General features: G+C 43.1%; 1 protein-coding gene and 1 long non-coding RNA gene across 2 annotated transcripts in view; one reads left to right on the top strand and one right to left on the bottom strand.

Moving 5' to 3' along the window:
- The window catches only part of LOC310827222, a 324,002-nt gene that overhangs the window by 20,738 nt on the left and 277,051 nt on the right, over nucleotides 1-26,213 (top strand). The gene's annotated exons all lie outside the window — the stretch shown is intronic.
- The window catches only part of CCBE1 (collagen and calcium binding EGF domains 1), a 140,568-nt gene that overhangs the window by 113,231 nt on the left and 1,124 nt on the right, over nucleotides 1-26,213 (bottom strand). The window contains exon 2 of the mRNA XM_083702867.1: nucleotides 25,980-26,060. Coding sequence (XP_083558993.1) covers nucleotides 25,980-26,060 — 81 coding nt within the window. The remainder of the gene's footprint in view (nucleotides 1-25,979; nucleotides 26,061-26,213) is intronic.

Below are 26,213 nucleotides of genomic sequence, written 5' to 3'. Positions count from 1 at the left end.
CAATGCCAACGGGGCAGTAGCCAGATGAAGCAGCAGCACCACCACCAGGGTCTTCCCTGCTGATAGTTTGGCCTGAGGTGGTTGACACTGGGAGAGTAAGTCATTATGATTCTTGGGTCTTAAGCCATTTGGGGCTTTGTATGTGAACATTAACACATTAACACATTAATGGGCTTGGAGGCTCGCTGACAGCTAACACAGTGCTTTCAGGACCCAGTGACACATGATCAGGCTGCCACAACCCAGCAGCCACATTTGACATTAGCTGCAGACTCCCGGCCATCTACAAGGGTAGCCTCATGTAGAATGCATTATAGTAGTCCAGTCAGGATGTCACCAGATCAAAAACAACTGAGACTAGGCTACCTGAGTTTAGGAGCAGTCTTAGTTGGTGAACCAGCCTAAGCTGGGCAGTCGCAGAAACCACTTGAGACGCCATCGACAGGGAAGAATCCAGTATTCCCAGACTACAAACCTGTTCCTTCAGGTGCAACCCTTCCCAAAACAGATCGTCCACCTAGTTTCTGGACACAGGAACTGCCCACCCATAGCACCTATGCCTTATCAGCTTTCATCTTCAGTTTTTTAGCCCCATCTTGCTATCCTGTCAAATTGTTTTAACTGATCTTAGTACTGTATTTTCATATTGCTGTTACCCACCCTAGGACCTTCACAACTGCAGGTAGTAATACTATGCATGTGGATTTGAATCCGCATTGCAAAACCCGCACACCCACCTTTGCAGATAAGTGTCCCAAACATGTTATGCAAACATATGGGAAGGTAGAAAGGGGTGAAAATAAAAGCGAAAGCTTTTCCCACATCCCTAAGCAAATTAATACCTTCTCCAAAGCAAACAGTGATAACTCTTCACTAAAACTCAAATCCTTCTGCGTTCTGGTGCAGCTTTACTCAATCAAGGGAATAGGGAAGAGCTGCCAAACCACAGCGTTGCTGGGTTTGGGCATGCTTCATATCTTTGGGATCTCTATATCAGTCAAGACATTGATATCGATGCTGTTTTTCAAGTGTTTGTTTGGGGACTTATAGCACAATCCAAACATGTGGTGTTCCACTGGATTATGGCTCCACATCAAATCCTCTCTGTCTTGATCTAATTGATGTGGGGGGAGAGTTAGGCCACTGCCTAAATCCCCCTCCAACATGGAGCCAACATGGAGAGTATCCACTGTGCCTAGAAACATAGCTGTCAACGTTTCCCTTTTTTAAAGGGAAATTCCCTTATTCCGAATAGGATTCCTCGCAAGAAAGGGGAAAAGGTGACAGCCAAGGCCTATCAAACTCCTGGCTGCTGAACTCCGGCTCTTTTGCTCTGACCCAGTGTAAGTTTCTTCTTTGTTGCTGGTGTTAACGTTCAGATTTTTGGGTATTGAATTACAAGAGGATCTGTCCTGGAGTGTCAACACAAGGGGGCTTGTGAAGAAGGCGCAGCAGAGACTGTACTTTTTAAGAATCCTAAGGAAAAACCATCTTCCACAGAAACTGCTGCTTGCCTTCTATCACTGTGCCATCGAGAGCGTGCTCACTTATGGCTTATGTGTGTGGTGCGGAAGCTGTACTACCCAGGACAGGATGGGGTTGTGCAGAGTTGTTAAGGCAGCAGAGAGCATTGTTGGCTGCCCACTCTCCACCTTAGAGCAGATTTATGCCACAAGGTGCCATAGGAAGGCACTGGACATAGTAAAAGATCCATCGCATCCTGGTCACTGTCTCTTCGAGCTCCTGCCGTCGGGACGGAGATACAGGACGATGATGACAAGAACGAGCCGTCTCAAGAACAGCTTCTTCTCCAGAGCGATCTCGGCCCTGAATGGGAAACCTGGACTTTGAAGTCATCTAATCTTCCTTGCTGTATTATATTATATTGTTTTAATTAGTGTTTTTATAGTTGTTTTGATTTTAAGTGGAGTGCCCTATCTGGGTGGATGGAGCAGCCAAGTAATTTCGTTGTCCCTGAGAGGGGGCAATGACAATAAAGATATTATTATTATTATTATTATTATTATTATTATTATTATTATTAACATTGCTGCAATTGTGGCAAAGGCACTCATTGCTCAGTGGCTCCATTAGTTGTCTTTCTCTCAGTCTATACCTTCAGCAGGGAGTGATTCGGTTCCCTTCTGCGTGTCATCTGTTTATTCACTTCTCTGGAATTTCTGTCTTGCATCTCTCACTGCTTCTCTGACATCCCATCACAATTTGCCCTCAACCGAAGAGTCACATAATCTCAAGCTAAACTCTACAGAGGCCTTCCCCAAACCAGTGCTCTCCAGAAGCTTTGGACTGCATTTCCCATCAGCCAGCACAATGGAGAAGACTGCTCTGCAATATTCACTCCTTGCATGTTGTTTCTAAATAAGACGCCTCCTCAGGCAGCGGTACTGATGGATAACAGATTGCTTTCTCCGCTCAGTAAATCTGCACAGTTTTTAAGTCGTGTTACAAGCAGGCAACTACTTATTCCTCAGCAATTTGCTGTTTGATTTACAGTAAGTTGTTTTAATGCATTCTCCATCAAGGGCAATAATCTCTAAATTAAATGCTTCGTCAAATCACCGTGTAGGAAACAATACTGCCATCTCTTCTCAAGCTACGGAAAGTAACCTTTATTTTCTTGCTGGGGAATTGTGGTGTAATCTGCTTAATGACTGGCCTAAATGGTGGAAATTACAGGGTCTTTAATGGAATCTTAAAGCCATTAACATTCCACCGAGATATTAGTGGAGCCACAAGGCTCTGTTTTGAAAATTATTTCAGTGGGATGGAAAAGGCATGCATGCATGCTGTATTGCAAGAGAACTCCAAATCTACACTGTGATTTGTAAATCTCCCCCCTCCTTGAGAGGTCAAGTATAGGTTTTGTATCTTCCGTAGGAATGAGTTGAATTTCTCTTCCAGCAGAAAATTCAAGGGAGAGTTTGAGTGGTATCTAGGATGGAAAATCAAGAGTTTGCTTCAAGAATTTCAATTATTTGGGGGCTGTTCACAACCATGATGATCACATAGAAATTTTGTTCTTTCCTGCACTTTGCTGTCCAGCAGGAAGATATACTATACTGGAAGAGTGGGAAGTTACCTGGTTGCCTAGGCAATGTGAGAATGCTTATCCGCCTTAACACTGCAAGAAAGACAAGCTTCCCCACACTGGCTAGGCAGTCAGAGTACCGTATTTTTCGCCCCATAGGACGCACCAGCCCATTGGACGCACCAGGTTTTTTGGGGGGGAAATAAAGGGGGAAAAAATTTTCCCCCAGGCGCTTATGGGGCCGACAGCGGAGAGAAGCGCTCTTCAGACCAGGTCTGGGGACAGCGGGAAGACGCTGCGCCTCCCAGCTGTCCCCAGAGCTTGCGGGGCTGGCAGCGGGGAGAAGCGCTCTTCTCCCCGCCGCCTGCCTTCAGATCAGGTACGGGGAAAGCGGGAAGACGCGCTCCGCCTCCCCACTGTCCCCGGAGCATGCGGGGCTGGCGGCGGGGTCTCCCCCCCGTCAGCCTCCAAACCACTTCGGGAGACAACGGGAATGTGGCGTTCCACCTCCCTCTGTCCCCCGATCTTGTGGGGCTGGCGCTGGGGCTCTCCTGAGGCCTCGAGAGCGAGAGGGGTCGGTGCGCACCGACCCCTCTCGCTCTCCAGGCTTCAGCGAAAGCCTGCATTCGCCCCATAGGACGCACACACATTTCCCCTTCATTTTTGGAGGGGGAACAGTGCGTCCTAGAGGGCAAAAAATACAGTACTTCTTCTTGTCTCCCAACACTGTCCTGCAGAACACAGTGCTGGAAAGAACAAAATACACCTGAGTAGTGTTTTCATCACCTCCTGGCAAATAGAAGGGGAAGAAATGGAGGCAGTGAGAGATTTTACTTTCTTGGGCTCCGTGATCACTGCAGATGGTGACAGCAGCCACGAAATTAAAAGACGCCTGCTTCTTGGGAGAAAAGCAATGACAAACCTAGACAGCATCTTAAAAAGCAGAGACGTCACCTTGCCAACAAAGGTCTGTATAGATAAAGCTATGGTTTCCCCAGTAACAGTCCGTATAGTTAAAGCTATGGTTTTCCCTTTTGAATTACGGTGCTGGAGGAGACTCTTGAGAGTCCCATGGACTGCAAGAAGATGAAACCTATCCATTCTTAAGGAAATCAGCCCTGAGTGCTCACTGGAAGGACAGATCCTGAAGCTGATACTCCAATACTTTGGCCACCTCATGAGAAGAGAAGTCTCCCTGGAAAAGACCCTGATGTTGGGAAAGATGGGGGGCACAAGGAGAAGGGGACGACAGAGGATGAGATGGTTGGATAATGTTCTCGAAGCTACCAGCATGAGTTTGACTAAACTGCGGGAGGCAGTGGAAGACAGAGGTGCCTGGCGTGCTCTGGTCCATGGGGTCACGAAGAGTCGGACACCACTAAATGACTAAACAACAACAACGAAGTGTTTTTATACTAGAATATATCATATATAATACAAGTGCTCATTTATTTATTTATTTATTCTTTAAGTGTTTTCATTGAAGATAAAGGGGGGATTTGGAGTGGTACAACGAACAAAGTTCATTCCTCACCTCACTGCAAGCTGAGCCAAAAATGAAGGGGGTATGACTTCATGACCAGCAAAGTTAAAAAGTTTTGTTTTACCTCCACCCTAAATTATCCCGTGCCAGGTTTTTCTCCTAGTTCCCTGAATGTATATTACCTACAAAGGCTAGGCTATGTTATAAAGAACAGCTGTTTTTGCACTACCATAGGAAATCCTTGGAGTGGATCAGGCATCCATCTCCATTTCACTTGCTGTATCTGGAATTCCTCCTAGAACACCAGTTCATACAATCAAAGAATCATAGAATCATAGAGTTGGGACCCCTGAGAGTCATCTAGTCCAAGGTGCCACACCTCACTCCTCTCCTTTCAGAAAATACCTGTTCTGCGAAGCCTTTGGCTCAGCTCTTCATCCCTAATTGAAACAAAAAAATCTAATTCTGTGCAGTTGTATTTGCTCCCTTGGGTTCCTTCTTATTCTTGTTTTGATGTGCACGGAAGGTTGCTGTGAAAGAAAAGATGTCACCACGAGGAGCACAGAAAGACATACAGTGGTACCTCGGGTTAAGCACTTAATTCGTTCTGGAGGTCCGTTCTTAACCTGAAACTGTTCTTAACCTGAAACTAGGCCTCCTGCTGCCGCCGTGCTGCCACTGCGTGATTTCTGTTCTCATCCTGAAACAAAGTTCTTAACCTGAGGTAATATTTCTGGGTTAGCAGAGTCTGTAACCTGAAGCGTATGTAACCCGAGGTACCACTGTGCTGTAATTGGAGGGTTTCTGCATGCTACCAACAATGGTATTTGCATTTCTGGTGCTTGTAAATCAAACCTTCTTCTGGATTCCAAGGTCTGCACATGTTCTATATCACTGAGACATAAAACAAAACAGAGCTTGTGCTTTATATATGCAGTATGGTAGCCGCTTATACATTGCCAAAAAGAGGGTGGTGGGAGAGACAGAGAGCACCCATCACCAAAAAAGAAGCCAAAGGGAGATAATAGTAGTTTCCAAGCACAATTCAAAGTGTTGATGCTAACCTTTTAAGCCCTAAATGACCCCAACCCTGTATACCTGAAGTAGCATCTCCACTCCCACTGTCCAACCCAGACACTGAGGTCCACCTCTGAGGGCCTTCTGGTGATTCCCTCACTGCAAGAAGTGGAGTTACAGGGAACCGGGCAGAGGGCCTTCTCAGTAGTGGTGCCCACCCTGTGGAACACCCTTCCATCAGGTGTCAAAGAAATAAACAACTATCTGACTTTTAGAAGACATCTGATGGCAACTCTGTTTAGGGAAGTTTTAAATGTTTGATGCTTTGCTGTGTTTTTATCATGATGGAAGCCACCAAGAGTGGCTGGAGCAACTCAGTCAGATGGGCAGAATATAAGTAATAAATGATGATGATGATTTTGATGCAAAACTGATACGAAGGTATCTGCTGTTCTAGAATCATTTGTTGTAACCAAGACATTTATGTGATTAGTGCAAAGTACAAAAATGTTGGGTTATGTTTTAATGAAACTTTGCTGGGTGGTGTTGCTGGGTTTTGTTTTTTTTTTGAGAATGTTCTATGAAATCAAGAAAGAGATGATGTTCTTGTGTTTTAGAATAATAAAGAGCTGCAATATTTCTGACTTTACTTCTGCCAAGATAGTGTCTTAGTGGCCTATAAACTAATGATTCTATCTTTGCATGCCAGTGACCTTTAAAATATATCAGGTCTGTGAACTTTGTAGATTGAAGATGATACTATATGTGCTTCTACGGTATCACATGCACAATGGATGTTACTGGCAATGAACAACGGATATAATTTTGCCAATTTATTTGCAAGCTCAGCAGTTGGAATTCAACAGGGTAGCCCATCTGTCATACAGAATAGTGTACACAATACATCAATTTTTGGGGGGTTAAGCCTCTTTCCCCACCACCACCACATCACACACACACCAACTGTACCAGTTTCTTAAATTATAAATTATCTGGGAAAGAACCACAGGTCAGGGACTGCTGTTTACTATAGTCACTGGGAGAAGGACAAGACATGACAGGTTCAAGTACCAGGAAAGCAGATTTAGATAGTATATGTTTCCTGATCGTCAAACAGTCAGAATGGTTGGCCATTGAAATGCTGCCCAGAAGTGCTGTGGAATCTCTTCCCTGGGAGACTTTTAGGCGAAATGTAAATAAATAATTTATAAATAATTTATTTTCCGTTTAAAGTTACTCCAAAGGGTTTTTTTTTTTTTTAAAAAAAAGATATTTTAATATGAGAGTGCTCCTTTTTTCACAAGCAGCTGCACCATGTTTCTATCGTGACCTAATTCAGTCCTTGCTTTATTCTGTTATCCAGCAAAGCTGACTAGGAGATGTGTTACTTGCATTATTATTTGATTGGCTTGTTTTTATTTTTCGTTCCATTTTCTGCTATGATATCTGTATTGATGAAGGTAAAGGTAAAGGGACCCCTGACCATTAGGTCCACTCATGGCCGACTCTGGTATTGATGAAAGGTGGCTTATAAATATTAATTAATGGATAAGGGGAAATTAGGGGATATTATTATTTAAGGGGAAATATACATTTTCATATAAGAAAGTAGGCTTTCTTTCTGCCTTCATTTCCAGAATGAGGTTTTTTAAAAAATCTGGCATCTAGGCTGTAGGTTCCCCACTTAAGAGTTACATCTGCATAGCTCACAGAACAAAATAAACTGGGGGAGCAGTTCAGCATATCCTTTAGGGGTGTTCTGGCAATTTGCAAGAGTGTAGAAACTTCTGAGGACGAACGGCGGCAAGAATGTTGCCCTCTGTGGTTCAGCAGCCCAGTTCCAGCTCTCTTGCAGCGACTTTCATCCTTTTGAAATGCATAGCACAGCAGTCTTTCAGTATATTGGACTTTGTGAGCAACTGCATTCCACAGAAGGTTTTTTTATCCCCCTTTTCCTTTTTTTACAGGAGACTTTACACAACTGTACTTTTCAGTTAGCACCCCAATTAGCGCCTGACAAAAGCACAAGTGTATTTCTGCTGAATAAACGGTCTTACCTTGATGTTATCGGGCTGAATGTTTCCTTCTCATATTTGGAATCAAAGGTCTGAAATACTGTATCCCCCTACCGGCAAATGTTTTAATAATTAAGATAAGGACTCAGGCAATTTCCTGTATATGAACAAATATTAAATCCTGTTTTCAAAGATGCTGCAGATATTGTGGATTTCAGTGGCAGGGCAGAGGCCTTGTATGGAAAAGGTCACAGGCTGGGAAAGGAATGAAACACAAGAGACTTTCCGCATACAGTACTGGACTTTGTAAGAAACTGCATTCAACAGATGTATACATATACTGTACTTAACATAGCTCTGTTCTGGAAAGCAAGTGGAAGCAATTTCTTTCTGCCATTAGTGTGCTATGCACAGATACACACAACAGAAGCCTACCCATTTACTTTCAAGATGGCAGAGGGAGTCTTTTCCCATATCACTGAACCAATGGAAAACTTTTAAAAAATAAATTTCTTTTCACCAGATAAAATACCATAAAAGAAAACCAGTCTCCAGGCTTAGGCAATACTGTTGCTTCCAATTATTCTGAAACTGTAGAAACTTATGCCAAGTGCTTCACATAAGGTTTCCAAGTAATCATATAACCCCATCATGTAAGTATTACTATCAAGTAGGTCATGACTGCAGACAAGGGCTTAGATTGAAACCAGGGTAATCCCAATTCACATTCTTGGTTACTAAATTATGCCAACTCTCAACTCTAGCTCTTAATTATTCCATACCTCCTAACAAAAAGCTCAACTCTTCCTTTATATTACAGTGGTACCTTGGTTTACGAACTTCATCCGTTCCGGAAGTCCGTTCTTAAACCAAAGTGTTCTTAAACCAAGGCATGCTTTCCCATAGCAGCGGGAGACTCAATTGACAAATGGAACACACTCAACAGGAAGCAAAACATGTTCTTATTCCAAGGCAAAGTTAACAAACCAAAACACCTACTTCCGGATTTGCAGCATTCTTAATCCAAGTTGTTCATAAACTAAGCTGTTCTTAAACCAAGGTACTACTGTACTTCCATCTAGGGCCCTTGATTTGGTGTGAGGAGGCTGGTCTGGATATTAAGATGGGGTGTGAATTAGCCCTGATGTCATGATCAGGCCATTATCTGGTGAAGTTTGGTCTAGCAGCACCAGTCTCCCCCTTTAGGATGGAACGCCCCCAGAGATTTATGGAATCAAAGGGATTCCTGATCATTTTGGAGTATGCTTTTATACTTAAGTAGACTTTCCAATGCAAATAAAGGTTCAGTCACTGCCACTGGAAGTTAGGTCTCCCAACTTTTGATAAATGATGCCACAGCATTCCTTGTTGTTGAGCGAATTAGTAAGGGAGGGAAAAAGAGTTATGTACTGAAATTCATATCTTAACAAATGAAGAATCTCAACCATCAGATCAGAAAGAGCTAAGCACAGCTATATCATCTGCTTTAACTAGAAACACACTGCTGCTGTTAAAGAACCGCAGTAGAACTAGCTGAAGGAACCTTGCTGTTGCACTTGGACCCACAACAAGATTGTATCATGTCTTGCTTTTGCTGTTGCCTTTGGAAAACAAAAAGGGAGCTTTTATTTTCACATCATTTGCCAAAATGTATTACTACAAAAGTTTTGCCTGTTATTACTATATCATATGTCAGCATATAACCACAGGGTTTGGCTGGAAAATACTTTCCTATTTAAAACAAAATTAATATTGAGTATTAATAAATGTTTTTCAATGAAGCAACACATCCATCATTAGCCATCTCTACATCATACTGCTGCCAGCATAGTGCAATATTTTATTCTGAACACTGAGAAACAGCATGCACGACATAACTACATGAAAAGCCAGGCTCTGTTTGTTTGCCTCCTTTATTCTTAAATCAGTATTAAGTGCCGGCTCACCCATGAGGCAGGAGGAGGCACCTGCCTCAAGTGGCACCCCCGCAAAGGGCTACACACCCATTCCACTATCCAGCTTTGTCACGGGTCTCCGTAGTCTCTAAGGGCAGAAAGGGTACAGCAACAAACCTCTGCAGAATGCCAAGTCAGCGAGAGCGAAGACGGTCATCTCTCCACCGCTCCCAGCAGTGTGGCAAAGCCCCACTACCAGGTGGGAGGGGGGATGCAGAAAGCTCTGAAAAGGCCTCCTTACGGAATTTGCTGTGGGATGTGATACATAAGTAGAAGTCAAGTACAACATTCCTTGTTTTCCTAGAGTGGACATGCAAGGGGATGTTTGGGCCAGCCAGTTGAAAACTTCCTGTTTCCTCCTGTGCTGGCACATACTTCCTCTTGCATGTGACTAGTGGTGGGTGTGACCTTACCTGTGCAGGTAACAAAAGCACAAGGCATGAAGCCATCTATCTCTTTTTGACTTCCTCTCTTTGATGAACCAGCAGCTTTTTTAGCTAGAGATGATCAGCCTACAGAGGACAAGGGGATTATCTCCATATAGGATAGACTCACATGTATATATATATCTGTAACTAAGTCTGCCTTCAGGGATCCAACTGTGAACTGATGATGTGAGTAAACTACTTTTATACATCTTAAATAAGATTGTGGCATGTTTATTGTTTAAGAGGGAAATAAAGGGATCTTACCAGGAATCTGTATTGAGAAGCTTAATCAAGCTTGCAACCAGCTACCTGCTGTGCGTTTAAAGGGGAATGTTAAAACTCTGCTAAGTTATAGAACTTGCTAGCACAAGTTAGGAAGGATATCAATAAACAATATATCCTCTCCTGCCTCCCCAAACATTCCCACATTTGCCTACCCCATTATAGGGGTGGTAACAAGGCATTTTGCTTCAAGTGCCCAAATGCCTCAGGCTATCGCTGAGCAAGGCAACGCTGCTCATATACAATATGGCATTGAAATGCAGGTTCGAATTGCGTCTGCCTCCAAGTCCCATATTTACAGAAGGAATGGCCTTCTCATGGAAATGCAAATGAGCTGCTTTATGATAAAATGGGGGCTGTCTGTCTCACATGTCTCTCCACTCCACCCCCAGCCGCAATGGGAACAAATAAGCAGGTCATAAGAGGTCAAAGCAATATATCCCACATCTTATCATTACCACAGGAGGGAAACACTTGCGTAAAAAGGAGCCGGGAATTATCAGCCAAAGGCTAAATAAAGAGGACCCTGTGTGCATTTGCAACGAACAAGTTTAAGAACAAACCAAAACTTTGTAATAAAAAACTGTAGAGATAAAATAAGTCTCCTACAGTATCCAGCTTCTGTATTTAGGAAAGCTTGTTTGAACAAAATGTCCTGCCTGATTAAGTTTTAACCGAGTCTTCTTCTTACAAACTGCAAGACCCTGGATTCAGAAAGGATGACTCAGAACTTTTTTCAGAGAGTTTAGCATTTGATAGAGAATGCCTTCTCTACCCCTCATATCATACATTCCACCTGTCCCCACTATTAATTTTGGCAAAATTAATTCATTGTGGTTAAGCTTGGTGAAGTTTTGCGAATGATTTTGAAAAAAAATGTTCATTTATTACTTGTTTTTGTTCGGCAAGATTTGTTAGAGCTGTCACTTCTTCCCTTGACTCTAATGATCAAGGCTACAATCCTATAACCACTTACCTGACAGTAAACCTCACTGAATTTCATGAAATAACTTCTGAATGTACATGCTTAAAGGTAAAGGTAAAGGGACCCCTGACCATTAGGTCCAGTCGTGACCGACTCTGGGGTTGTGGCGTTCATCTCACTTTATTGGCTGAGGGAGCCAGCGTACAGCTTTCCAGGTCATGTGGCCAGCATTACTAAGCTGCTTCTGGCGAACCAGAGCAGCGCACGGAAACGCCATTTACCTTCCTGCTGGAGCGGTACCTATTTATCTACTTGCACTTTGACGTGCTTTCGAACTGCTGGGTTCACAGGAGCAGGGATCGAGGAACGGGAGCTCACCCTGTCGCGGGGATTCGAACCGCTGACCTTCTGATCAGCAAGTCCTAGGCTCTGTGGTTTAACCCACAGCATTCCCGGTGTCCCTGTACATGCTTAGGATTGCATTATAAATATCTGATGGCGGTGGGGGGAGGGATTTCATCTTGTTTCAACTGCAAATGCATATGTACAGTACATGAGCTTCATGTAATGCACTTTTATTGTTGGTGTTGCTTTTAAAAATGTGTTTATCACCTTGGGACTAATGTAGATTGCAATAGATACATGTCTTAATAAATACAGAGCAGCCTGCCATATCACACCCAGCAGCTCATACAAAGAACTGCTGCCCCCAAGGATTGCTACCATAAGGTTTCTGCCCATCACTGTTACACATTCTTGTAGATGCTTGTAATTTGTATGTCAGGTTCATTGCTTGATGCAGACCAGAATTCCAGAATCCTCCAACCTAAGCCTAGATTGGTCCACCACAGGATTTAGAGACAATTCTGGAAGGGGAAACGCCAGTATGTCTGCAACTGAGAAGAAGGAAAATACCCTGAAGTGAACATCTTCCTTTAATAACCGTAGCCTCAGTCCAGCTTCTTATTTCTAGGAGTCTCAGGTCTCTGAACTCCACAGCAAAATCTGCTGTATTCATTTACTCTTTGCAATATAGCCAGACCTCTGCTGATTTAAAGGTCAGCGTTGCTTGTTCTCTGCATTACAAATATATTAGGAAAAAATATAATTTTTGTCCTACAATAGGGATGTTACAACTGTATCCCTGGTTTTCATCTGTGATACAACTGGGGGATACACTGCCATATTTTGCTAGGCCAGAACTCATTGGTAGATATACCAGGGTTGATCTTGCTATGGGATACTAAGAATTGGTCACTTGAAGTGCTATTCATCACGGGGAATTGAATTGTTGTTTGTTTACTTACCAACCACTCAAAGGCAACATTCACATGGTAAACCAGGGATTGGCAACATGACACCTGTGGATATACATGTGACCCTTCCCCTTCTCGTGTCTGATGAATTGTAGCCAAAAGAATAAGTTGCGGTCTCTACTTGGTTGTGGGGTGGGGGGTGCCCAGGAAGGTTTCGTTGGTTTGCAAATTTGCCCACGGACTCAAAAAGTTCAATGACCCCAGCAGTAAACCAAAATTTATGGTTTACTATGAATATGGAGATTAGGATGATTTCAATTTAATTCCCATCCTTCACCATATGTGGTCCCAATGATTTAAAAAAACAAGCACACCAATATTAACAATTTCAAATCATTTACGCATATATGTGTGTGTGTGTGTGGTATGTATATATGTATATCAGGTGTGAAAGAGGTATGTCTTCAGCATATGACGAAAACCGCATAATGAAAATGCCAGACGCAACTCTGTGGGGGAGGGAATTCCACAACTTAAGGGCTGCCGAAGAGAATTCCCTCTCCAATCCCCCAAAATTGCTGAGAGAGGTGGAAGTACCAAGAGGACCCCCCTCTGCTTATCTTAAAACCCGAGAGGGTCTGTAGAGAAGGAGGTGCTCTTTCAGATATTGAGGTCCAAGTCATTTAGGGCTTTGCACTTTAATATGAACATCTTGAATTAGGCTGTCCTGTTCCTGCCCATGAAGGACACGTGCACTTTCTCATGCATAAAGAAGCCAACAAACAAAAGGTGCAAACTCAGCAACAAGACCAGAGCAGGAATTAATCCAGACAGCCTTAGACACCACAGATGCAGCAAGGAACAAACCTACTCAAGAGAGGCGTTTCAAGGTTCCCTAACCACAGCTCAGAAACAAGGTCAGGGTTGAGAATTCTGTGATCAGGAGCAGAGACTGCACAAGAGCATGAATTTTTTTTCCAGCAATTGGGTCCACCTACCCACCATGTTTTTAAAGAGAGGTAGGGGACAGTTCAGCTACTTGCATATATACCTGTCTTGCTGAAAATTCCTGGCCTGGCCTGCTGCCGCCTCTTGATGTGCACCTCAGAAAGGCAACCTTGGCTTTCCTCCACCCCTGACAGCTCAGTCCATGCTGTGGAGCTCCCCTGCCCCTCCATCTGGCAGAGAAGTGGCCTCCCTGGCTGTGATGGCCTGGGATTCGGACTCGGATGCTGAACCTGAGGGATCCCATCCTACACAGGATTCCCCACCTCCAGAACCAGCTGAGCCGGGGCTGGGGCATGAGCCTGAAGAGTCCTCACCTGTGCAGGATCCTCAGGTGCAGACATCAGCTGAGTCTGCTCTGGCTCTTGAGGTGATGGAGGACCCATTGCCTGCAGGTGCTCCACTCTCAGCCCCGTCAGAGGAAGCTGAGGCTGCCTCTGGGTCCGGTAACCTTCCAGCCTCTCCTGAGCTGCAGAGGCTCAGGGCAGAGAGGAGGAGGGAACTAAGTTCCTGCAAAAGGAGTGCTCGCCTCCAGGCCAGGAGAGGCGAGTCACCAGAGGATCGGGGCTGCCCTATGCCTCGGGTCAGATAAAAGCTAGCCAGCCCCAGTCCCAAGTTGTGGGAGCAGCATTGTTGGTTGCTAGTTCCTGCCTGAACCCTGTCCTGCTTCCCTGACTGAGCTCCTGACCCACCCTGGCTCCCTGCTTGCAAGCCTGTTCCTGACTTCACCCGACTCCCTGCCCTGCACCCAGCTTTAGCTACTATGGACTGCCTCCACGTTGCACCTTTGACCACAGACCGGACTTGGACCTTGCCTCTCGGGTAACCCATGGGACCAGCACACTGGCATTGGGTGGCCATGCCTCCTCACCCTGAGCCAATGAAGGCAAGGGGGCTACGAAACGTCCAAAGGGAGAGCCTCAGCGGAAGGGCCTGGCTGCAAGTCAGAAGCTTGAGCAGGAGAGCTCTGGGGCACACGGCCTCTTGTTCCCACTGTCCTGCTCATCAAAGTCCTCGGGGAAGGCTATGAGATGGCCCCAGAAACTGGCAACTCATTCCTCCCACACCACGAGCAACACAAACCACAATCCCTGATTTAGCTTTATGTCCAAACTGGGGTTCATGATTTGTTACTGCTGACACAGAAGATATTTGGGATGCCAAGAACAAACTTTGGCTTCATGTCACGGTTTGTATGGAGAGAAATAAAGCACAATCCTCAGTTCAGCAGTAACACTAATCATGGGAATCATGGTTTGTTGCTCCTGCAGGGAGAGGAGTTAAAGTAGGAGCCCATCTGCACCATTCATTGTAAACATGGTAAGAATCCTTTACAATTGATTGATTGATTGATTGATTGATTGATTGGTTTATTACGGCCATTGGCCCATATCTAAAAACAATACATCAAAATTTATCCATAAACAATACAATTTAAACAGTTCCAAGTTAAAACACCCCTATAAAACCAATTTTACTTCAATTTAGTAAACTATACACAATAAGCTCCCTCTATGTCAACCGCAATTCAAATACCTCAGATTTTGGGGGATATGCGTCTTAGTTCTGGCACTTATTGATGGTTCTTAAGTTTGGCTAAGCTGTCAGAGTCATACAGTGATCCATTTCTCCTCTTATGAAATAAGACATTAATCAGGTATCTAGCGACTGCAAGGGATCTACTTGAGTCTTCGTCGTTTAATAAGTATATTATTTGGGCTTCCTGAGGTCTGTCAGCTATTCTCGATAAATATGGGGCCAAAAACTTGGACCGTGAAGCCGAATGTATAGGACAACAGAAGATTATATGATATAATGATTCTGTAGATCCACTTTTACAGTCACAGAGGAGTGAGATCTGTCCGTTGGAGAGTCTGTTACCCAACACATTTGATGGGAAAACATTGAATCTAGCCTTTATAAAGGCGTACCTGTGCATCACCACAGATAAGGTAGTTAAATAAGATGGAAGCTTTGTTGGTGGTGTTAAGCCAAGGTTTATCAGCGAACAGGTGCCACCACCTGTCGCAATATTAAATTGTAAATCCATCTCCTCTAATTTGTGAGTTATAATTCTCTTGGCAGAAATTAAATCCAATTTTAGTAGTTCAGATGGAGATAGTCCTAAGGACACAAGTTTCCCATGTATTATTTTTGCCCAAGGGCTAGGGGAGTCGTCTCTCCAGAGACACTGTATCAAGTGGAGATTTGGAAGTTTATGCCATAATGCCAACCAGTAACAGAGGATGCATTTCCATAATGTGGTTTCTAGAGATGTAACATTTAGTTCGAGACGTATAGCAGTATTGCCTACACACCTGGGTAATTTTAGCAACCTTCTTAGCAGCTGGTTTTGGATTACCTCCAATTGGGTTAGATTAACAAAGGACCCCCATATTGGAATTGCATATGCTATTGTTGCAATCACCTTTGCCTTGAAAACTTTTAACACTGATGGAATATGGAAAGCCCCATCTGCTGACACAGAAGATATTTGGGATGCCAAGAACAAACTTTGGCTTCATGTCACGGTTTGTATGGAGAGAAATAAAGCACAATCCTCAGTTCAGCAGTAACACTAATCATGGGAATCATGGTTTGTTGCTCCTGCAGGGAGAGGAGTTAAAGTAGGAGCCCATCTGCACCATTCATTGTAAACATGGTAAGAATCCTTTACAATTAGCGAGGGGGATCAAGGAACAGTAAAGACACGTTTTTACTAATTTGGTAGCAACCTACCAAATTATTATTCTGGAGGCGCTCTTTCGAGAACTTCAGCTATGAAAAGCTTAATGTTACCATGAAACTGTAATATTACATTCCCTACACGCAATACAGAGAACAGACTAAAATGTCAAAAGTAGCAGTAGCCGCAGCAGCAGCAGCAGTAAAGATATATGTCTTATGCAGATACCCGTAGCAAAAGCTCATCTTGCATGCATGTAGCTAAAAGACTTGTTGTTTACACGCTACTTTATTTACTTAAGAACAAGTAGACCGCTTAAATATGTAGCACGAGGTAGATATGTATTCCATAAAAAGGTACTGCCAAAAAGCTTAACTATAATTTAACAGATGTTCTTAGGTACTCTTGTGAAAATAAAAGGCAGCCTTTCAATAACAAAATGCAAACTAAACCAAACCAGAATGTGAACTCAGCTTACTTCAAGCTCTCAGGAAACATGCAGGGAGTTAGACTTCACCATTTACTCACAAATGTGCAAAGAGTCAACCACTAATTTTGACAGTTATTTTAATAATAATAAAAAACCTTCGAAAACTACCATAGCACATGTTGGCTTGACTCAAATTCAGATCACAACACAAGCCAAGGATTTTGCTTCATGGCCTTGGAGTCCTTGGCTCTTTATCTGTAAAGCATTGACAGAAATGAATTATTTGACAGGGTCCCTGTGAGGTAGATAGAATGCCACCCACTTCTACGGATAGGGATTGTGATGATGTGGAAAGGCCCCATGTCATATTGTACAATAAGCCAAAATGAGACAATACAGAGCAATACTTTCAGATGTAATCACTCTGAAATTTCCTTGCACATGGTGATTTTTGGCTGCTACCCACAAACCACTAGAGCCAACAGAATGACTTAGCCCCAGCGAAATGTAGGTAGCTCAGATACAAACATGCAGGATCAAAATGGTTTCTAAGTCGCGCTTTAGTGAGTATCATCATGAACAGTTTACTATCCAGTTTGTCAGCAATGTAAGCCTATTCGTACCTCATCCATGGGTTTCTTCCACAGCTATAAAAAGTATGGGTGTCATAAGCATTTGTGGAAAGGTGAACAACCAATTTGAAATGCCATAGATAGAGAGAGACAGATGAAGGTCTTCTGGCCAAAGCAATGTGGGAGGCAGCAGTTGCAAGTTACCAGTCTCTACAGCCACAGCAGGCGCTGTGATTCTCCAGTGGTCTGACTTCACCCCCGAAGGCACACTCCATTGTCTCTCGAGACAGACGGATGCCAACAATAATAAGTAGCACTGTTGTGTACTAGTGTTGAGGCTCTTTGCACTAGCACTTGTGCGTTTTCACAGAACGGTCTTAAATCTATAGTCCAAATGTAATACTTCCTTTGTTGATTTCTCCCCCACATTAATAACATGAATTCACACATAGTATATAAATAATGTGAGAGAGACTTTTAAATATGTTTTTGTGCAGTTGACTCAGAGCTAATCCCACTGGAGCGATCACTATGATTCAAAGTACCTCTCATGCATTAAAAGCTTTATCTTCGGGGAAAGTGGATCAGGTTACGCAGAGGAGGTTAGTAATAAGATATCTTGCTTGGTCTTTATTTAGGAAAGCAGGTCTTCATCACCTGACCCTTTGCATTAATCTTTAGCACTTGAAAATCTAGTTCATTGTCATTCTGGTCATCCTTTGCAAAACTCGTTACAAAAAAACCTTTCCTGCTTCCCTCGTTAACACAAGCTTTTCCAAATCTAGAGAAAATAAATCAAACTAAGATGTTCCTTATTCTGCAAGCAGTTGCTAAAATTTGGCAAGTGCTATATATAATGCAGTACCAATGAAGAAAAGATCTGTCCTTACACTGCTAGGATGCTTCCCAGGAAAACATTGGCTACTTGTACACTAGGGCCCTTAGCACTATCAAGGCATTGCTTTTCCACAATCAGACATAAGGGAAACTAAAATGGTGGTTTGACACATAACGCTTGCTAAATGTTCTATTTCCCAGGAATGCCCTTCTCTAGGGTCAAGAATCCTTATAAGTCTTATTCAGGAAAGGTCCCCTGCAATGTTGTGTAGTGGTTCCTCCTTGCAGTTTCTGTCCCTTTTATATCATGAATTGCTCTTTTCTTTACTTCCATGTTTTCTTTCATAGTGAAATGGTGCTGTTTCACTATAACAGAAAGAAAGGGAAAAATAATGACAGGAAAACCATCATTAACACACACACACCCCTGAGGTACTGAAGCCGACTAATTAAATTAAGGAACAACTCATCACTAACCCCACAGCAATAAATAGGAAGCAATAAAAAGGGCAGAATGTGTCAGAAGGACATTTTTTAATCAAAAGCACCATAGCACATAAAAGCCTTAATACTTGGTGCATCACATTGGACGGGAATTGCAACTGAATTTTACAAAAATGATTGCCACTGACAGTTTGTGATGCACTCCCAGAGCCTAGGAGTAAAAATCTGCTTGCCTTCTGGGCAGAACACAAGAGACACAATTACCCATCCCAGTTAAATCTGTTGTTGTTGTTTTTAAAAATGTTTCTCCAATGCCATTTTCACTGACCTCATTTATCCTGCAACACCCCACAAGGAACAAGAACTATTAGTACTTAGATAAACTTCTGCAAACCACTCTGAGCCTAATGATGGCATTGACAAAATTTTGCCACTGGGTTTTAATGATTCTGAGTGAGATTTATTATCCGTTTTATTTTGATAGCTGGCTTTTGCTAATTAACCGTGGTGGTGCTTTATGTAAGCCATTTTGAGATAATTTTACTAATAAAGGCCCCCCCCAAAAAAAAGTTAAATAGGGGGCAGCCTGATGAGACAATATGCCCTGAAAACTCTGCACTGGCTGCCAGTGAACTACCAAGCCCAATGAAAGGTGATGGTACTTGCATAAAAAGACCTGTTCACCTTGGGACCAAGTAACTGGAACAATTCACCCAGTATCAATCATTTCAGGCCATATGATCAGCAGGATACGTAATGTTGGTGGTGGTACCTGTCACTGCTGCTCAGTTGGCATTGACCCATGACGAGGCCTTCTCTGTGGTGGCTCCATCCCTGGTGTGTCAGCTGTGTCTGTCCCCCTCATTGTTGAGCATAAGGAGCAATTGGGAGGGGGGAAGTTTCCTGCTTACTCAGGTATCTGAGGGCTGAAAAACACTGCTGTTTGCAACCTTGAAATTAGGTATGAGGGTATGTGATTGTTTTTAAAGAGTTTTTACATATTTGTAGATGTTTTTAAATACGCTTTTATTTTATTTGTAATTGTATGTAATTTGATGTTTGCTGCTCTGGGCTCCTTTGGAATGAAGGGCAGGGTAGAAATTTAAACAGAAATTTAATTCCGCTCTGCATATCATTTTTACATCAGTTTGTGGGTTTTTAAAAAGAAGTCTTTAGTATGCACATTTCTGCAAGGAATATTCCCTAATATATTGCTTTTTAATGTGCATTTCTCCCTAATACATGCATTTATGTAGATACTATCTGGCTGGAGCACTGCAATGCAAAATTCGGAGAGGTGCTTGTTTTGAAAGATAGCTGTGTTTTGGTTCACATATTTTTTCAGCAAGTGCAAATTGGATAGGTTCACATTAAAATATAAACTAAAGCAATTTCCCCCCACATAACTAACCCTACAGCAGAAGAACATATGGAGCTGTAATTTCATTTTGCCACACAGATCCAGCTTTCTCTAAACACTGAACATCAACAGAGGCCAAAGGACTTAGCTTGGGAAAATGACAGACCCTTTCCAATGTTAATCACTGCTGTCTGCCTGGATTTAGTTAACAATTTTTATAAACAGCATGCAACCATTAAACCAGTCATACGTCTTCTCAGATGGCCTGCAGCAAATGTTTACATGTATAATGCAATCAGCTGCTCTTCAGGCACACGCTGCGTCTCAAAGAAACACATTATCCTCGAGCTTTAGCACCAAGAGTACACCACTTTTGACAGCCACATAATACGAGCCACAATCAGGACATTTCTCACAATCCTTCTAGGGTCATCTCAGCAAAAGAGACTCCACCAGACATACATGGCACTGCACTGTTGGCAAAGCACCATCACCATCACAGCACAGAAGTGGCAAAAGTTTCACACTCAACCAGTGCAGCAAACAAGGAATTGCAATTTTTTTTAAAGATGCTACAGGATCATGGTTTCTGTTTATCTCCTGTGTGGAAGTCCTTTAAGCTTCTGACCCCATCCCAATCAAATACAGATTCAGGTATATACACTTTCTGACAATGATTCAACTGCATAGCAAATACATCTAAACTCTCTCAACACTTAGTGAACATTTTATTAACTTGTTTTACCTGATCCCCAAAGCCCACCCATTATATAATAAAGAAGTGGTTTTCCTTTTCCATTCTTCTCTTAATTAGTGGCCCTTCTTGGTTATGCAGAGCTTTCTCTTTTCATGGATCTTTTCCCCAATTTCATTGCAAAATAAAGTTTCATGTTAAGCGAAATTTGTCATCCTTATTTTACCATGTACCATTTTGTCAGTGGAAGTTTCTTCCAAGTAAACACACATAGGATTGTGCTGCACAGATGCAAAAGTACTAAAACTGTCATTTCATAAGGCATGTCATAAAGGCAGAGGTAGCTAACCTGTAGCTCTCCAAATTTTGCTTGTCACAGCGCTGTCAGACAAGGGAAATCCAGAGGGAGGAACTGACTCTTTATTGTCAAAAGTACACTTACAAGTTAGGAAAAGGCATGTGTATCAGTTCATCATCTCTCAGATACTCCTAGATGGGCACCTAATGAGGCAGTTGCCACAACAGAAAGGCCCACCCCTGACCTTGGCTTAGGTATCTCCCCCACCTGAGCTGCACATAAGCAGGTGAAAAATTACCCCTGCATATAGCCTTCTGCTCTCCGCTTCAGCCCTCTTTTAGACCAGGGAGACAGCGGAGCAGGAGAGGTGGGGGCAGGAGGAGGAGGTGTGCAAGCCCTTGAGTCTCCACCAACCTGACCTCTCTCTCTCCCTCCTCCCGCACCTGTTCTTCACCCTCCAATCCTGCAGCTTCTCTTGCCTCTGACTCTCATCTCCTGGCTGTTATAGATTCGCCCAGTTCACTGATCCCTTCTTCCAAGTGGGTCTCCAACCCACCTTCTCCCAGTGCCCACTCAATCAGTATCCAGCCACCACTCCTCAGTGTCCAGCCAGTCCCTGGCCCTGCTGGACTACAACTCCCATCTTCCTCAACCAACAGCATCAATGATACACAATTATGGATTTTGTAGTTCAGCAACATCTGGAGGGTCCACAGGCTCCACAACCCTGTAATAATGGGACTTGTGAATAAATCATTAGCCGGCATTGCTATGTGTTTTCACTGCTTAACGCTTTTGCTTTTTATTATTAAAATGTGTTATTAAAATTATTAAAATATATTTAAAATTATTAAAATGTGTCAATGTTCCAAGGCACTGGAAATCTAACAGCATCCCTGCCAAATAAATTGAAGTAGCCTTTCCCACAAGAAAGCAAGACTGCCGAACCAGAGAAGTCGCTTATAAACTATGCATCCATTGTCACACAGTTCATGAAATCTTCTTGCATGTTGAACTTCAGAACTGCACAGTTCTCTACAAACCAGTGTGGTCATGACGCCTCTAGTTTCTGAGTCACGGAGGGCCACATGCATCAGCCAAACAAGTGTAGGTGGCAGGTGAGTTACAGAATTTTACATGCATATTCACTAAGCGCCATAAACTACTGCACCATATATGATATATATTTCTCCAATACTAAAAGCCTGGCGTTCTCTGGTCCATGGGGTCACGAAGAGTCGGACACAACTAAACGACTAAACAACAACAACAACAAAAAGGCAAGATCGTTTATCTTGCAATCGCTCAGGGCACATTCAGTTTTTCCACACAGTGATTATAATGCACTCCCAAATTATATTCAGTATTGTAACTGCTTCGCTTCTGTAACATTTGCCTAGGCATTGCTGTAGACAGTGTAGAGGTTTCTCTGTATTTTGCGCCAAAGGCTGAGAAAGAAAGTAATGGTTGGCCCATATCTCCTTGCACCGACTGAGTAGTGACAGAGAATTTGAAAAGGCTATTCTACCAACCCATTTCTGCCCAGGAAGGAAGAAGTAATTCCTTTCTATCCCAGGGGGGGGGGAAACCGTAAACTACTACAGCTGGTTTTTCAGTGTCAAACCACGGCAGGTCATCAGAGCAATAAACCAGCACTAACCTTTAATGATGAACATACTCTAAAACTGTGGTCCTCAGCACATCTACATCTATCTTGCACACTTAGCAGGGTAAACCAAAATTTGCTGAGAGCTGCAGAAAATCTTGATTCCTTAGTTATGCTTATTATATGCATTTACAAACACATCATTATTGCATTCAGAGTTTACATTTTAGGTGAGCACTAAAAAAAATATATTAAAATGTGTGAAGATCTTTTAGAGAAATAAGTTCATGGAAATCAGTAAGACTTGCAGCCAGATCCTAATCATGTCTAGACAGAAATAAATCACAGTGATTTCAATGGGGCTTGCATCCTGGTGAATAATATTAGGAGTGCAACCTTCCTTCCAAATAAGTTTGTTTAGGTCCGCAGTACAAGCCATCACTATTTCTTAGAGATACCAAAGGGTTCCTGTATCAGCAATGGCACTGGGGTTGTGTAAACACTCAGGGTGAAATCCCAGAGGCATTTTCTTCTGCAAGAACACCATTTCAGTACCAGAGCACAGAAACTTCAATAGGGCAGCTAGCAAGATTCAACAAACTCCAAAAACCTAATCTTGCTTATATTTAAGGATAAAGGGTAAAAAAAGAAGTGTGTGTACAGCAACATGCTTTGATTCTTTATATCAGCATTATCAAAACAGGACAAACAACCACCCTCCTTATTTAATCTCATAAAGGCATTGTATACCTTTAATATGCATGCCTACTTCACAAACCCATTTACTGTAATTATTTACTTAATGTGTTACTCTGTAGCACCCGGGTTTTTGGTGCTCCTGTTGTAACCAGAAATAATAAACAATGTGGTTTGAAAACCAGGGGAAGAGGAGAGCAGTCTCCCTGCTCATCTTTACAGAAACTTTTCTCCTATGCATGTGAGGACATTACAAATTGTTGTCTATGGTTGCATGCTCAAATACATGTGGTCAGATGCTCACAGCACACCACTGAAGACCGGCCTTCATGCCTATGCACACAAGCACCATTTAAAGTATTGCAGACAGGCTTGTTAGCATTGTATGCCTGCACTTGCAGAATCAAAAAAGGCACCATTGCAGCATCACAGTAAACGTATGCAGGAATTTAAGCCATAAATAACAACCCCCTTATATAAAATTGCCTGGTACGGTATATTGTTTGTTACTGAGCTTATACTAGGTCCAATTATTAATTTCTAAGCAGAGTAGTTCTGGGATATACTCCAGATTTGAAGCAGTAAACACTGGCTTAAAGTGTGGAAACTTGTGTATGTAAACACACACCAGACAAATGCCAGGGATCCAGAGGCAATCAAGGTTTCTTCCTTGACACTCAACTCTTCCAAGTGTTCCCCCCCCCCCCAATGTAATTGCAAAGGCTCCCTTCACATTTTATAATACAGCTGAGCAACTGGAAGTCTCGGGGTACAAAGAGAGCCCTGCCCTGAGATGCTATCTCACATAGAGAGAGAAAGAGCAGCCAACCCACAAGCAAGGGAGATGTACAGAAGCGTCAATAGCTGAGGAAACAGAACTTGCTGGCAACTCAGGGGTAGGGAACTGTATCCACCTGGCAGGACAGATTCCTAAACACACACACATACCCTGTGGCCCCACTTTGACAAGTCAGCAGAACAATGCACCTGTCAACCACATGATGTCCTTATGGTGTCAGGTGATAGACACCTGGCAAACGGGAGGGGGGTCTCAGCCCAGGGTACCAGACCAGGATTTGGCACCCTAGGCATCTGCCAAGGCCCAAAGCCCAGAAGGGCCTTCTGTCAACCCTTGAGGCCCATCAAGCTCTGCTACTGCTGCTACTTCTTCCTGTTGCTAGTGTTCACCTGCGTCTTCTCTCTCCCTCTCTTGTGTGTGTGTGTGTGTGTGTGTGTATGTGCACCTTTCCCTTTCTCTGGGCAGTGGCGTAGGAAGGAAAATGACACTCTGCACATGCTCAGGGGTGTGCTTTTAAACACCATGGTCTCCCAGGTGCCTCTGTTCACAAGGCATCTTGTGAAGATCTATCTTTTCCCCCAGGCTTTCCCTAACCCAGAAGATCGAACTCTGCTATTTCTGATCCCCCATTCTTCTCTGTTTTACTGTTTTTATTTCACTGTTTTATTTATTTTAGTGTTATCCTTGCATACCACTTGACACTTCCCTTCTTTTCTTAATACTAAGCGATCAAATTAATATATTGATTTCAGCAGGAATATATTAATTTCATGCCCGACCTCAGCAGGCATTTTAACTGAATTCTGGTTGTGTAGTTTAACCTTTAACCTCATTGTACTATTGATTTCCTTGCACATCACACACAGAGACACCTGTGATTAAGTGGTCTACAAATAAAACAGTAAAAATAAATGCTTTTTAATGAAGATATAAATAAAACAAGGGATAGTCCCAAGCCTCTGGGGCTCAGACACGTTGTGGGAGAAGCATGCTTCCTGTGTGATAGATAGATTAGGGTTGCCATATTTCAAAATGTGAAAACCCAGACACATAAATTGAGCTTTTTCTTTGGCAAAGTTGCTGAGCTTTTCTTGGGGGGGGTGGAATTTAAAATTTCTGAGCGATTTTAAAGAAAATTTGCCCCCCAAAACCAACACTTCCAACATGGGTTGCCATATGCCTGGGTTTCCCTGGACATTTTTACCAATTTGCAGACATTTTCCCCGGACTCTATTTCCAACGGAGAAATTCTGGATATGTCCGGGAATTCCCATTATATCTATATTATGGCTGCTGTAGTCCGGACATTCCTGGGATTTCAAAGGTAGAATTGACATGGGGGTGGGGATTTCTGAAAGATGGCGCTTTGTCCTGGATCTTAGGCGAGTCAATCGAAAAAGTATTTGGTATTTTTGTAAAAAAAACACCACCTCAATAACTTTGGAGGGTTTCCTCAAAAAAGCTCAATAATTTCGGTGGTTTCCTTAAAAACCGGCGGTGTCCTGCTTTTTACTTTTTGAAACATGGCAACCCTAATAGATAGATATATTATATAGATAAAATTACACACACACACACGAATGAGAAGTATGGTGCCTGAAAAATCAGAACTCCTATTAGAATAAACAAGTTCCATTTTAAATACTGAAACGCTAAATAAGATGGATAACAATGTGTAATAGAAAAAGAAGCAGAAAATTGGGTTTAAGGTGTGTGAAAGAAAGTAATAGAAGTGGAAAGATATTGCAACTTCTAGTAGATTGGAAGTCTAACACAAAGGTAGGGTGGATGGTGATGGGACAAGGAAGTATCTGTGGGGTTGTGTGTGGGTATGTATGAACATTTTTAAGGACTGTGTGAAATGTATGTTTGTATATTCGTAACATGTGTGTATTAATGCTGAATTATTTTAATAATAAAAACTTTTTTTAAGAAAGAGAAGTATGGTGCCTGTGTGAGATGTGTGTGTGTGTGTGGATATATTGGGGGGGTTCTTCAACTAGCCTCTGCCCTCGAACCCCCCACTCCGTTTTTCTCCTCAGCGCCTCAAAAACCCCCCGCGCAAACGCGCGCGCAACCCCGCTCGCTCCGCCCTCGCGGCGGCTGAAAGAGGCGCTCGGGCGACCGGCGGCGCGGACTGACCTGAAGCAGGTGGCGAGCTCCCCGCTGGGCTTGAGGCACGGGTACTTGGTGGTGGCCACTTTGCTCTCGGAACAGACCTCCCTGCGAGGAGAGAGAGAGAGACCGTGCTTAAACCGTCGCCTGAGAGACGTCCAAAGTCCAATTCCCTTCACGTCTCCTCCGGAGGCAGCTCCGGCCTTCGCGGAGGCGCACGAGCCCCGGACTCGGAGCCGGGGCGCGGGAAAGAAGGCAAGC

Source organism: Podarcis gaigeae, assembly GCF_964106915.1.
Source record: "Podarcis gaigeae genome assembly, chromosome: 11".
Classification (NCBI taxonomy): domain Eukaryota; kingdom Metazoa; phylum Chordata; class Lepidosauria; order Squamata; family Lacertidae; genus Podarcis; species Podarcis gaigeae.
This window is presented reverse-complemented; position numbering and strand designations above follow the sequence as displayed.